General features: G+C 40.9%; 1 protein-coding gene across 1 annotated transcript in view; it reads left to right on the forward strand.

The window, feature by feature from the left end:
* The window catches only part of LOC105382235 (adenylate cyclase type 2), a 125150-nt gene that overhangs the window by 37058 nt on the left and 72642 nt on the right, over nt 1-15450 (forward strand). Inside the window, exon 4 of the mRNA XM_048631878.1 lies at nt 11076-11204. Coding sequence (XP_048487835.1) covers nt 11076-11204 — 129 coding nt within the window. The remainder of the gene's footprint in view (nt 1-11075; nt 11205-15450) is intronic.

Below are 15450 nucleotides of genomic sequence, written 5' to 3' on the forward strand. Positions count from 1 at the left end.
AGCCTTGTCCCTGTGGGACACGGACCACATTTTGGTGTTGATTTTCTTTTTGATCTCATTGAACTTCATTTCGTATTGATTGAACTGATTTTCGTATCTAGGTTCCTCTTCTTCGATTTCCCCAGCTATTTCCCAGTGAAGGTTGTCGATCGCAGTCCATCTGCTCTGGATAGTTTTCAAAGCATCCTCATATTCCCACTTGTTTTCAAGGGTATCTACATTGATGTTATCGAGACATCGCTGAAATGCTTTGAAGTTGATGCCCTGCTTCTTGAACATGTCATCTAGCTTGCTGAAGGTTCCTCTAGACGACTTGAAGTTACTGGCGTCTTCCCCGCTTGATAGTTGACTGCCACTCGCTATTGGCTGATGATTGCCCTGTTGATCAGCTGCTTCTTCAAACTGCTCTTCTATGCCTTTCCCAGGTGACTGCTCCTCACGCAACTTGCTTCCCTTCTCCTTCTTCATGAGCTCATCGTATTTTGCTTGAATTAAATCCGACAAAGTTTGATATAAAACCCTAGTCCTCTCGCACTCGCCGTCTTTAAAATACGCATCGTCAGACGATCCGTACCTTTCTAATTTTTGATGATTAGCCATATAACTACCCCATAATGACTCAAGTTGATTAAAACGCTGTTTACAGTATTCAATGCTCTTACGATCTGCTGGATCTTTCTTAAAATTTGTTAGAAGCTTCTTGATTGATTCAGAAATTTCTGCTTGCTTGGTATAGAGTACGACCTCCATTATTGATTGATTTATAGTTGATTGATATGATGATGATGTAGGTATGTAAGAAAAAGGAAAGATCTTACTTTATGCTGCTGCTTTGATAATGATATGGACCCCCAGCACTTTTAGATGTGCTAAGAGTCTGCTCCTGCTCCGATAGCACTGCAATCCAAGTCACGGAACTGCTCACTATAGTCACTGATAAAACGTCCTCGCACTCCGTTACGACACTTACGACGAATGTCCAAAAACGCGCGCGAGGTCCAAGATCGAAGGACCAATGTGCGGGTCGCTACTCTACTTTGATGTGATTGATAAAATGATAGTCCGGTAAAAGTTTAACACTATTTATTTATACCGAAAATACTATGCTATCATAATTCTAATGATTTGATGTGAATGCACCCGATTTGTATGATTGCTAAAAGTACACTGATTTGTGCCGCGCGTGTAAGTAGGCAGCGCTACGTCACAGTGACGCCGACAGAGGGTGTTCGGTGACACACAGTGGCCCGAACAGTTAGGTAATTATACGAAATAGAAGACCACGTTTTAAGTGAGTGACCACGAGTACCACGACCTATTACTCTAACTTCACTTCATCATCCTCCATCCCTGAAGACTGCAATATATGGTATATTGCATCTATCCTGCTTTTTATGCCTCCGTAGGAAATCCATCGTTCCCTGGTACTTTGCCACTCTTCAGCGATCGTATGGTCCGTATCAATTCGTCTTATTTGAGGGTTGGATATTTAAATTTCTGTCAAGGTGCAGGATAGTCATAAATCTCATCATTAATCATCATCACGACGAATTACGTCCCCACTGCTGGGGCACGGGTCTCCTTCCAATGAAGGAATGGTTTAGGCCTAGTCTACTACGCTGGCCTAGCGCGGGTTGGTGGGCCCCAACACAATCAATCTTGTGCTGAGAGAGTTGTCAGACGTTTTCTGTCATGTATTGTGGTTGCCATGCCAACGTTTGTCAATAAATGGTCGTCCCCTAACAAGCTGCCTTTATATTTGTAATTATTGTAAATACCTAACAGTGGCGACGAAGCGGATAAATCCCACCAAAATACCGTTAAAAAAATGTCGGGAAAGATAGGCGAGTTTAGTTTGGAGAATGGTAACTGGGAGGCATACTGCGAAAGACTAGATATGTTCTTCTTGCTAAACAAGGTGGAGGAGGGCATGCAAGTGCCGACGCTGATCACTTCGATCGGAGATGCGGCGTACGAGCTGCTCACGAACCTGTGCTGCCCTAAGAAGCCCTCAACTTATACGTATGCGGAGCTCACAGAGCTGATGCGCGCGCACCTCATGCCAACACCATCAGTGGTAGCGGAGCGCTATCGTTTCCGACAACACCGGCAGGGTATGGGCCAATCTATCAACGAATTCGTAGCGGAATTAAAAAAGAAAACAAGGTTCTGCAAATTTGGGACTGCGCTCGATGAGAACCTACGAGACCAACTAGTTTGTGGTGTCCGCAGTGAGACGATTCGTCAGAGGCTATTCGCAGAAAATGAACCAAGCTTTAATGCGGCTGTGAAAATCGCTGTGAGTCTAGAGGCGGCGGAGAGGGACGCGGCGACGGTGGAAGCGGAGGCGGGTCAGCGAGGGGCCGGGGCGGCCGCGCTCGCGGAGGACCTGCACGCGCTGCACGGTGCGGGCGCGCGCGGCGGCGGCTGCGCGGCCTGCGGGGACCGCCACCATCGTCGAGACCAGTGCCGTTATAAAGACTACACATGCAGCCGGTGCAGAAAACGGGGGCACCTGAGACGGGTGTGTGACGCAGGGCTGGCAGAGTTGGATGGACCAGCGAGGAATGCGGACAGAGCGCGCGGGACACGCGGCGGGCGGCGCGGCGGGAGCGGCCGGCGCGGCTCGCGGGGCGCGTGGCGCGCGGACGCGCACTGGGTGCGCGGGGATCAAGACGACGAGGTCGACAGCCTTGGAGGCTATGAAGAAAACGAAGACGAAGAGGAGGAAGAGCCAATTTTTCAAATGTCTCTAGGGAAATATAAACCGGTGAGTGTAAACCTCAGAGTTCATAATAGGGAATTAACAATGGAGGTGGATACGGGTTCTGCTCTATCGTGTGTAAGTAGAGAAACTTATGAGCGGTTATTCTCGGACGTTCCGATGGAGGCGAGTAATCTCTCAATTAGGTTTTACGATGGAAGTAAAACGAAACCGTTAGGCTACATTTGTGTTGACGTAGAGAGTAACGGCCTGCGAAAGAAATTGGACTTGTACATAATCAATCATGGTACGACTAATCTCTTGGGACGCCAGTGGTTGGCGGAAATGAGAATCGAAATACCTTTACTACAGATACAACATACGCCAGTGACGCCGGCTAATGTGCGAGATAAAAGTAAACTGGTCGCGGATATTCGTTCCAGGTATAAGGAGCTGTTTGACGGGACGCTGGGGCGATTCACGGGCGGGGCGGCGCGGCTGCAAGTGCGCGAGGGCGCGGCGCCGCTGTTCCACCGCGCGCGGCCACTGCCGTACGCGCTGCGCGAGCGCGTGGACCGCGAGCTGGACGCCATGCTGGAGGCCGGCGTGGTCGAGCCGGTCGACTGCTCGGATTGGGCCTCTCCTCTCGTGGTGGTGCCTAAGGCTGACGGAGGTTTACGAATTTGTGCGGATTATAAGGTATCGCTGAACAAAGTCTTGTTAGTTGACAAATATCCTGTGCCAAAAATTGATGATATATTCAGTAGGTTGAATGGCAGTGTTTATTTCACCAAGCTAGATCTTTCCCAGGCATATAACCAAATATTGCTGGATGATGACTCACAAATGCTAACTGTGATAAACACACATCGTGGGTTGTTAAAATATAAACGCCTAGTCTACGGACTAGCATCTAGTCCAGGTATTTTTCAAAGAATGATGGTAAATTTGCTCAAGGATATAAAGAATGTGGTCGTTTTCTTTGATGACATATTATGCACGGGCACAACCTTTGAAGAACACCTCCAAGCCGTACACGAAGTCCTGAGTAGACTGAAAAAGCATGGACTAAAAATTAAAATTCAAAAATGTGAGTTTTTCGCGGATAAAGTAAAATATTTAGGGTTCATCATCGATAAGAATGGCATAAGTGCTGACCCCGAAAAAGTGAAGGCCATTTTAGAGATGCAGCACCCTAAAAATGTGTCGGACTTGAGATCTTTTTTGGGTATGGTGAACTTTTACGGCAAATTTGTAAACGGGCTTAGTACCATTTTAGCGCCGATGCATAGATTACTTAAAAAAGATGCAGTTTGGCAATGGGGTACGCAACAGATGAATGCGTTTGAAATGGTGAAGAAGATACTGAGTCGTACGCCGGTGCTGGCGCACTACGACGCGGCGCGGCCGCTGCTGCTGACCTGCGACGCCAGCTCGTACGGGCTGGGCGCCGTGCTGGCGCAGCGTGGCGCCGGCGGGGAGGAGCGCGTCATCGCGTACGCCTCACGCTCGCTGACGTCATCAGAGTGCAACTATAGTCAGATACATAAGGAAGCCCTAGCCATCATTTTTGCAGTCAAGAAGTTTCACCAATATTTGTATGGGCGAGAATTCACACTGCGCACGGATCACAAGCCGTTAGTTAGCATGTTTGGGGCAAGTACAGGCGTACCCAGTATGACTGCCAGTAGGTTGCAGCGGTGGGCGTTGATTCTATCCGCCTATACCTTCTCAATCGAGTATGTTAGAAGCGATAAAAACATGGCCGATGCAATATCGCGATTAATTATGGCTCACCACGATAATGCTCGGAACTCTGCGCATGAGCGCGACGAGCCGGAGTTCACTTACCTACACTTTGCGTCCGAAGCTTTACTGTTGGACAATAACGTACTAAGAAGGGAAACAAAAAGGGATCAAATACTATCTCAAGTTTTGAACTACATTCGAGTTGGTTGGCCGAATGAGGTGGAAATTCGGGAGTTAAAACCATTTTTTTAATAGGCGAAATGAACTGTATCTGGAGCTAGATTGTGTCATGTGGGGTCATCGCATAGTAGTCCCCCATTCTTGTCGTGATAGAGTTTTGATGGAACTTCATGAATCCCACATGGGGATTGTAAAAACTAAGAGCTCGCAGCTACGTGTGGTGGCCCGGCCTTGACGAAGCGATAGAGCAGTTGTGCAGAGCGTGCGTCGTGTGCGCGCAGACCGCCAGCGCGCCGCCGCACCATGCGCCGCAGCCGTGGCCCTCCACAAGTAAACCTTGGACAAGACTCCATATCGATTTCTTGGGCCCTATCAATGGCCTAACATACCTGATTCTGGTAGACTCTACATCTAAGTGGATAGAAGCTACCAACATGACCAATACATCAGCAGCTTCGGTCATTAAGTGGCTACGCGAAATTTGGGCTCGATTCGGAATCCCTAAGCAATTGGTGTCAGACAACGGGCCACCTTTCACCAGTGTAGAGTTGAAAACTTTCCTGGAAAATAATCATGTAGAGCACATCTTCTCAGCACCATACCACCCTGCGTCAAATGGTGCAGCCGAAAGTGCAGTAAAAATTTGCAAAAACGTCTTAAGAAAAGCCATTTTACAAAAAGTTGACATTGAAGTGGCACTTTGTAGATTTCTACTGACTTACAGAAACACGGCCCATAATACCACAGGCGATAGTCCATCTAAAATTCTACAAGGCCGAGATTTGAGAACTACTTTAGATAGGTTGAAACCGGAAAGAGAAGTCGGAGTGAGGCAAAGACAGCAGGAACGAGCAGCTGGAGGGGTGACTAGGTCGTTCAGTGTAGGAGAGGAAGTCTGGGCAAGGAATTATGGGAAAGGAAATAAGTGGCTGGGAGGCCTAGTTGAGCAAAGAACAGGTAGAACAGATTATGTGATAAAATTGTTGTTGAATGGAAACTATATTGATCAATTGAGACGCCGTCATTCAACAATACATACCACAAACAGTGCACCGATACCTGTTAACAACCCGACACTTGTAAACCAACCGTCAGCCGTAGTAAGCCCGCTTTGCTACCCCACAATACCAGTAGAGGAGGCCGGGCCGGCCGGAGCGGCCGCGGTCGTGGCGGGGGCGCCGCAGGGTGGCGCGGGGGACGCGGGGGCGACGTCCGCGCCGGTGGAACAGCCTGCTGGTAGTGACGAAAATCTTTCCCCTGAATCGCCTAACAGGTACCCTATACGGAACAGGCATCCCCCAAACCGCTTAGGGTATTTTTAGTACTTGTGTAAATATTACTTGATTTCATTTTAAGTTAAATGTATAATTCTATGTTTCGTGGTCTTTCGATAAGCTGTTTTATTTTAAATAATTAATTAAGTACTTAAGTTTCTTTTTATATTCATATCTAATTAAGCGTGGAGGAATTGTCATGTATTGTGGTTGCCATGCCAACGTTTGTCAATAAATGGTCGTCCCCTAACAAGCTGCCTTTATATTTGTAATTATTGTAAATACCTAACATTTTCAAGCCGCCCGAAGGCCTCTGACTAGCCTTAGCGACCTGCCGATTTTATTAATCATATTGATTACGATTATGCATCAAGATACAAGATGCTCCTGGTATATTTGAATCTGCATCCAACTCCTCAGGTGGTGGTTAGGATCATTAAAAACTTCGGCAATGTATGGCCATACCATCTTAAAAGTCAATCTTCCTTAGTAACAAGCAGATATCCTGGGCTTTGTTGCAATGTTCTTCAAGATGCTTTGTATAGATCCTTCATGTTTCCTATGGCAGCCGATGGTTGTGGTCTCATTTCTGGACATAGAGTCACCCCTAGCAGCGTTTGTCCTTTTATAAACGTTAATTCTTACTTGATGGTTGATCATATCCCATGTTTCTTTAGATTGTTGATTTTCCATTTATTCTTTAAGTGTTCCTTGTGCCTTATTATTTCTTCGCAAATTTTTAACAACACGTCTTTGATGCCAGACCTTTGATCTTTGAATGAGACCTCGTCCAGACTTACTATATCATATTTGTTGTCGATCTGGTTACTAAGTTATCTTCTAACTTGTGGGTCTTGCAGCTTATTTACACGACACCTTTGGCAGATCTTGTGGCCTGCTCCTAAACTCCCTCTATCTTCAAGCAGATTTTTCCATCGACTTAGTGGTGATCACTATTGACATCAGCTACCCTCTTATTCCTAACATCCAGAAGTGTCTCCATTTTCGACTAATCGTCGGTCGATTTGGTTCTCAGTCCGGCTGTCGGGTGAGACCTAACTCACATTGTGATAGTCCTTTGGGGTTACCACCACTAAACATTAGCCATTAACAATCCTAAAGCATCGTCGCTTGCTTATCAAATCTAGCGTATCGTGTATGAATCTGACAGATAGTTTAAAGTGAGCGACGCTGCTTATGAATTGATAATTGCTAATGTGTCTTGCCCACACTAACATAGGTGCCGATACATGGACGCTGACCTAGGAAATTGTGCACCGAAACAGAGTTGCACAGAGAACTATGGAGCGATCCATGTTAAAAGCATTTTGCTTACAGACCGTATTTCCAGCGTGGTAATTCGCCAAAAGACAAAAGTCTTCGACGTCGGTATGCAGGTCACTGAACTGAAATGGGAGTCAGCAGGACACTTGGCTCGAAAGCAGGACGGAAGGTTGACAAAGGCGGTGACAGAATGGTGGCATAGAGACTGATGAATAAGTAAAACTGATCACTTGGATCTCAATCTCAAAGTGATTTCGCGGTGAACAATATGTTAATAAAGTTTATAATAACATAATGCTTCGAGAAAAGGATGGTACAGCCGTGCCGCTTCTTTGCTCGACAGTGGGGGACGACTGCCGTGCCTCCAGATATAATGATTTTTTTGTTTTCAATCTAGCTGACGCTTCTTACCTTTTATACCTTCCCTGGATGTGTTTCTAGAGTAAAATCGGTTCAACCGTTCTCGAGTTCTGAGGTCTAATTATAAGTTCATTTATTCTTTAAGTCATTCATCTTAGATATAAATTGCCTTAGTTTGGCGGTTAATTTATTCTTATGGAATGTTTAAAGTAACATAAATTATTATAAAACATTATGCTGGTGTGATGGTTAAATCTCCTTGGTCTTTAAATTGATTTTACTTGTATTTTATTACAATGTTAATGTCGTTTAAGCCAATTTTACCTGACTGAGATTTCAGATGCCTATGTCTTATGTCCCTTATTACAGTAAATAGAATATGTACATTCATTTTATATACAGAATCACATACAAAACTATTTCAATTTTACGTATTTTAATTTTCAAAGCCATAGAATGATTACAGAGATATGATTTTTTTTCGAAAATTTCAAACTTTGAATCGCTCTGGTGAACATTTTAAGTCATGGCGCTTCAAACATTCTGCCTTTCCAACGTCGATATAGGCATAGTCTTTTTGCCCATTGTCGTTGGTCCGGCGGGCCGGAGGGCGTCCCATCTCACGCTACGCTTAAATTAAGTAACTTACGATATCTCATTAATCTCAATCTATGTACAATCGCGTAGATTTGTTTCCTGTAATCAATGAGATCACCTTCTGGCGTACTACTGAAGTAAATAGGTCCAGCGGACGTATTTATCCCCTATTGTTTCGTGTCGAATAAATGGAATGCTTCTGGAATAGGTATTCCTGTGAGAATTGCAATCAATATAGGGAGAGATTCGTATATTATTCTATTTGAATATTAAGATCTATAGGCATTTTCACACACTCTAACAAATTTTAATAATCTTAGACTTTATGATTAAGTACTTAAATTAAAGCTGTTGTGAAAATTTAACTTATTATAGAATTTAAACTTTCTATCCCAAAATTTCCAATCGATCATCGTTTTATAGCTAGATGCACGTAGAGATTTCTTTGTTTTGGATGACCTTCCTGTTGTTGTTGTTGCAGTCCTATGGCACCCCAGAGGTGCAGAGGGTCTCCACTAACGTCTGCCACTTCCGCTAATAAAACTTAAATAAACCTTACAACGTTGTGATTGGCAGAATTGCCATTGAGCAGGACTTAAGTGGAGATTTAGAAAATTGGTCACAGACGTTTGATTCCAATGCAATTCACGGGAGCTGAACGCGACGGGAAATAAGAGTAAAAAGAGTCATTCCATTGAACATTCAATTTACTGAGTGGCTCCCTCGCGGCCGCTCGATTGACACTCGCCGCCACATTCACTTTAAATGAAACCAGCTATCGTGTTTTCCAATTTGCATAACGAAGACTATCAATAATAATTGAATAAATTGAAAATTATTGGAAAATAAGGGGATCCGAAATGAATAAATAAAGCGTCAGACCTAAAGTGGCTGGTAGTGGTAAGACGTTTTAGAAAAACATCATCAGAACCCTAATTTTTTATTATTTTTTATTATTATTATTGTTCATTTATTTATAATTTTTCTTAATAATATATACAGTGCTCTTAAACCTATTAAGGTTTGAATGAATCAGGGTCTCGCTCATCCAATGACGTCGGTTCAGTTACGCTTCTTTTGCATGTTTGCGGTCTACATTTGTCTATAATCGAGAAGTAATATTAAGCAGTGACTGGGCTACTGCAAATCATGTCTAATCTTGCATATTAGTATATAAGTAAATGAATACCTTAACATATAAATATAGTTTGGATGCCGCATGGATTGAATCAGTTGGTCTTATCTGAATGGTTAGGTAAACGCCAAGAATCGTTCTTTGGTAAATTTTTCATTGAACGTGTGACCAGTGTATTGTTCGTTCGTTGCATATTAGACCATAAGGACCTTACCACAAAAACTTAAGACAGTATTTAACAGGTGTTAAGCGCTGTCAAACGCCTTCAAAATCTGTCAAATTTCGTTTTAAACACTTGTTAAAAGTTTTTTGTGGTAGTACAGTAAGACTTCAGGCTTGTAAATTTATTTTTGTTCTAGGCATAAAAGACCGCTCATAATTTAATTACAGATGCTCCAATACCCTTAATCATCCAACGAAACCAATCCAAGCATCGTTAGTGAAGCATAGTATTAATAAAACAATATAAGTAAGGACCTACTACGTTATAGTTATCCAATAATCCCCTCTCGGCACTCGCTCGAAGGCTTAATTAAGAAAATAAAGACAACTAGACCTTTCCAATCACTCTGTGAGGCCAGTTGAGGCCACATTCCCTCTCACAGTTGATTAATTCCATGACTACAGATAGAGAGCTTTAGGCTGCAGCTTGGTTCTCGTAATTAAAGTTAATATAGTTAGGTACCTAGATTTATTTTATCTGAAAGACTTTTAAATATATCTTAAAGACCGAATACAGAAAAGTTCCACTCGCAAAAGGCCGATACCAAAAGATCCCAATTTTTTTCAAACATTTAATATAAAATTTTAACAAATAGGTATTACCGTTTTTAGTCGGTAATATCGTGATGCTCTGTTAAATTTACTTAAATGTTGCAGAGGGCGACTTTTAAACTAACCTTTCCCGTTTAGGAGGAAAATTGTGCTTTTCTCAGTGGAACCTTTTCATTGCCCGTGAGGGTATGAGCGCTTAGTTAACTATTGATATTTTGTCCCGTGCTTATAAGCGCTGGTTTGGCAAAGTATGGAAAATTAACCGCATATAAGTTTCCAGCTTTCTTTCTTTATACAGCCTAAGTATGGCCTAAATGTTTCCTAATTTCATGTCATAATTAGCCAACAATCATTAACTGTTGGACATAATGGTCTGATTAGTTTTTCCTACATTTTTCAATTTAACACAATATTTTTTTCAGAATTGGTTTGTCTTTTGTAATTATTGTCAGGGATTTTAATTATCTCTCTTTTGTTTCAGTATCTTTAAAAAACCATAGCAATGTTTTAAATGGTAAAAGTGCCCGAAGGCAGAAGTTAATTCTAAAAAGTGTCTTTGTTTTTTGTCTGTTCAGTGGAAAACGCGATGAATTTACTTATCTTTTATATTTCTATTTCAAGTACAAATAGACATTTATAATGTTGTGTTGTGTTTTATCTGTTTTTTTTGTTCAGACCTTTGGTTCCATCACTGATCCATAATAATTATCTCTCGCTACATCCTTATCATCATCACCATCATCCCATAATCAGCCATTACCGAAGCTCTCCCAAGGAGAGAAACAACACATGTGGATGATAAAAGTTATTCAGAATGACCAGCTGAGTCACCCGTTTACCATTTGCACCACTCTGTATACAGACTTACCAAGGCCAACAGTTCGCAGTTTCACCGAACACGGTCAGATAAAAATCACCTATACTCCTAATCTAGAACAAAGCGCATAAAACCCTTACTTCTGCACCCATACTCGTAAACCCATAGCAACCTCGCCTAACATCTCTCCCTCGCCCTCAGATGGTGCACACAATGATGCCGATCGCCCGGCGCATCGCCCTCGGCATGGCGACGGCGCTCACACTCGCCTACATGGCGCTCGCCCTCGCCATCGGACCCGAGAACAACGAGGCCACGTTTTATCAGCAGGTCAGTAGACTAGATATACATACATAGTATCATTGCTGCACAACAGCTAATGTGCAAAATTCAAAATGTTAAACACTATATATTGAGAGGATAGCCGGTAGATTGAGTTCTGCAGCTTATGCGGTTAGAACCATTAGACAGTTAACAGATGTAGATACAGCCAGGTTTGTGTATTTTAGTTATTTTCATAGTGTTATGTCTTACCGAGTTCTATTGTGGGGACGAGCGGCTGACATTAATCAAATCTTTGTTCTGCAAAAACGAGCAATTCGAGCCATATATGTATTAGGGTCTAAAATTTCATTAAGAGATACGTTTAAGGAAATAGGTATACTAACTGTTCCATGCCAATATATCTATAAAAATATTATGTATGTTCGTAAAAACTTAAATTCATTTAGTAAAGTAGGAGCCACTCACGGTATTGAGACCAGAAACAAAAATAAGTTGCTTTTCCCCACACTCAGACTTTCGAAAACAAACACATCATTCATGGGGAACTGTATGCGTTTTTAGGGTTCCGTAGCCAAAATGGCAAAAACGGAACCCTTATAGTTTCGTCATGTCCGTCTGTCCGTCTGTCCGTCTGTCCGTCTGTCACAGCCGATTTACTCGGAAACTATAAGTACTACAGTGATGAAATTTGATGGGAATATGTGTTGTATGAACCGCTACAAAAATATGACACTAAATAGTAAAAAAAAAGAATTGGGGGTGGGGCCCCCCATACATGTAACTGAGGGATGAAATTTTTTTTTTCGATGTACATACCCGTGTGGGGTATCAATGGAAAGGTCTTTTAAAATGATATAAAGTTTTCTAAAAAACATTTTTCTTAAAGTGAACGGTTTTTGAGATATCAGCTCTCAAAGTCGTAAAAAGTATGTCCCCCCCCCTCTATTTTTATAACTACGGGGTATAAAATTCTAAAAAAAATAGAGGTGATGCATGCTAATTAACTCTTTCAACGATTTTTGGTTTGATCAAAGTATCTCTTATAGTTTTTGAGATAGGTTGATTTAACTGTAATTTTGCTGCTACGGAACCCTTTGTGCGCGAGCCCGACTCGCACTTGGCCGGTTTTTATAATAAATTATCAAATGAAGCAATAAACCTTACTGAGCAAAAATTTAAGAATTATGTTAAAGCTACATTATGTAGTAAAGCTTACTATAGTATAAATGATTATTTAAACGACAAAAACGCGTGGTCTTGTCCACCTCAGCTAAGGCTATTGAAAAAACCGGCCAAGTGCGAGTCGGGCTCGCGCACAAAGGGTTCCGTAGCAGCAAAATTACAGTTAAATCAACCTATCTCAAAAACTATAAGAGATACTTTGATCAAACCAAAAATCGTTGAAAGAGTTAATTAGCATGCATCACCTCTATTTTTTTTAGAATTTTATACCCCGTAGTTATAAAAATAGAGGGGGGGGGACATACTTTTTACGACTTTGAGAGCTGATATCTCAAAAACCGTTCACTTTAAGAAAAATGTTTTTTAGAAAACTTTATATCATTTTAAAAGACCTTTCCATTGATACCCCACACGGGTATGTACATCGAAAAAAAAAATTTCATCCCTCAGTTACATGTATGGGGGGCCCCACCCCCAATTCTTTTTTTTACTATTTAGTGTCATATTTTTGTAGCGGTTCATACAACACATATTCCCATCAAATTTCATCACTGTAGTACTTATAGTTTCCGAGTAAATCGGCTGTGACAGACGGACAGACGGACAGACGGACAGACGGACAGACGGACATGACGAAACTATAAGGGTTCCGTTTTTGCCATTTTGGCTACGGAACCCTAAAAATGAAATGGATATAGGTACTTAAGTAAAATTGTAGGTACTAGATATAAGTAAAAATTGTAATAGATTATAAGGAAAAAGTTGAAAAGATGCTCGAGGAGTTTCTTTCGCCATTTCTTTCCTTCTCAATGACGGGGCCTTTGTGAAATGGTGGTAGATGACTATCGACAAATAATTGTAAAATTTTACGTCGATTAAACCATTTGAATTTGAATTTGAATTTGACTATTATTTTTGACCAACACGGATATTTTCCATTAATGATTTTGTCCATGATGAGAATTGTCCAGCACCAAAATTTGTCCAACATTTTTCATCGCCATTCCTTAAATCTTGATCAGATGATTGTTGCAGCGTCAGTTATTTGGGAAGACGTTTGTGCATTAGATGTGAGAGATACGGCCAATATGCGACCTGAGTAATAAGACGAGTTAACAAGAACATAAATTTCGTTAACTAAGCGATAATTACAAATTACCGCTAATTACGAAGGATTACGGAGGACTTTGAATGAATGAATTTCAAATTCATTTGCTATCGGGTATTTCCATAAACCTTCAACGCTTTGGCTTGTGGAGGGGTACAAGAAATGAGCCTCCTTGAGTGGCCTATCTACTATAAACAGAGGTTATAGTAGAGGTTTGATAGTTTTTCGAAAACTATAAAAGTTTACGTTATCATGAAACTTTTGACAGATGATGTATGCAGATAGCAGAAGTAATCCAAAAAACCTTTTTTTGTTTTCGTAAATTGTGAATATAATGCATACCTAGTCTGTGTCAAGTCAATCATATCCCAACAGTTAAATTGACTGGCTAATCCGTTCACCACGATCCTTACAGTCTAGTGCTTTTTATCGTTTATTAATAGACAGCTCCCTAATTGTCTTTATCAGGTAAAAGGCCACTCCAAAGTTCAACAATCATTAGAGCTTTTATCAACTTTGAGGGGAAACTTTCATTGTATCACTAATTTATCATTTGTCAATGTCAAACTTGCTCTACCTCCACCTACGATAATGATGTCCTATTTTAAGCTTAATTGTAATTGTACCCGACTCCTAAAATATGGTGTGTAGAGATGCTCATTAGTAAACCCACTGAATATTAAAATCCCATAGGATATAAGGAGTATTTATTTAAGTACCTTTATCAAACCTTTGAAGTTTGTACCTGTGGCTTCGTATTTTGTAACATCTCATGACGGATGGACTAAATGAAATGCGGATTTTAAATTGAAAAATATTTTTTATTATTTTATAAAAATCGGTTTAGTTAGTTCAAAAGTTAAGCAATAAGCTATGTTAATAAGAAGTCAATACAATATAATATTCATCCAAACGAAAACACAAGTTAAAAAGTTTGTTACATACTTAAATGTACTTAATCTTCTATACTAAACGTAATACCTAAAACTGGTACCTAGATTTAAGTTCTAAACCGCTCTACGTGATCTAAATTAATTCCCCAAGTTCTACAAGGTGTTATTTTTAGTTAGATCCCAAACCAACTTTGTCAACTTAATAGTTTAAGTTTAATTTAGATACTGTTTGTTTGTGTTTGGCTGAGCGGGCCAACTGATCAAACTGTCTGTGCTATCTAAGGTGAGTTATACACTTATGTGTGTACTTGCCTATGATATATTTTGAAATCCTAGCACTATACTTATACTTACTTCTGTTTTTTAAACTTTACATGGTTACGGAAAGGGCCTGACTGCTCAGGGTTTCCTTCTGACCAATTCCAGTTCTACTATTTAGTCATTTTCACGTCATTTTATTTTTGAAGTTCCTGAAGGCAAGGTGTGTACTGATTAAATTTAAATAATAAAATATGAATATTCATGAATAATACATTAGTAATAGAATGATAATAGTTAAACTTTAATAACGTCGACAAAATCGTATACACAGTATTTAATTTGTATTCAGGAGAAATTTGTCTACAAGACTAGACAATGCTAGTTAAGCCAGAAATATAATGGTAGTACCTACGTTCGTTACGTACAGCTAGTTCCCTATTCATAGAATAACTAAAACAAAGGGTCATTAATCCAGAATTTCATGAAATAGAGAGCAGTGTTAAGCTTACGATCTTCATCAAACTTATCAAATTATCCTCGTACCTAGAAATGCCTAACCCAAACTAATCGTTTGAAAAGTCCTCCTTAGTTCCCAGAATAAGTAATTTTTATCCTTCACAATTTCCATTCCACTGAGTTAAATAATTAAGAGGCTGTCATTTTCACCCTCCATTCATTGTCTTCCATAGTGTGATGTCGTAGGTACTCTCTCTGTATTCAGCTTTTGTTACGTGAATAGCCGAGTACTTTCATAATGGAAGCGCCTGAACGTATGCGATAAGCAAGCTTGCACACTTCAGTAATTGTGCAACATTGCTAATGTGATTACTAAGGCGTTTGTTTTCAA

The sequence above is a fragment of the Plutella xylostella genome, chromosome 29 (genome assembly GCF_932276165.1).
Source record: "Plutella xylostella chromosome 29, ilPluXylo3.1, whole genome shotgun sequence".
In the NCBI taxonomy this organism is placed as follows: Eukaryota; Metazoa; Arthropoda; class Insecta; order Lepidoptera; family Plutellidae; genus Plutella; species Plutella xylostella.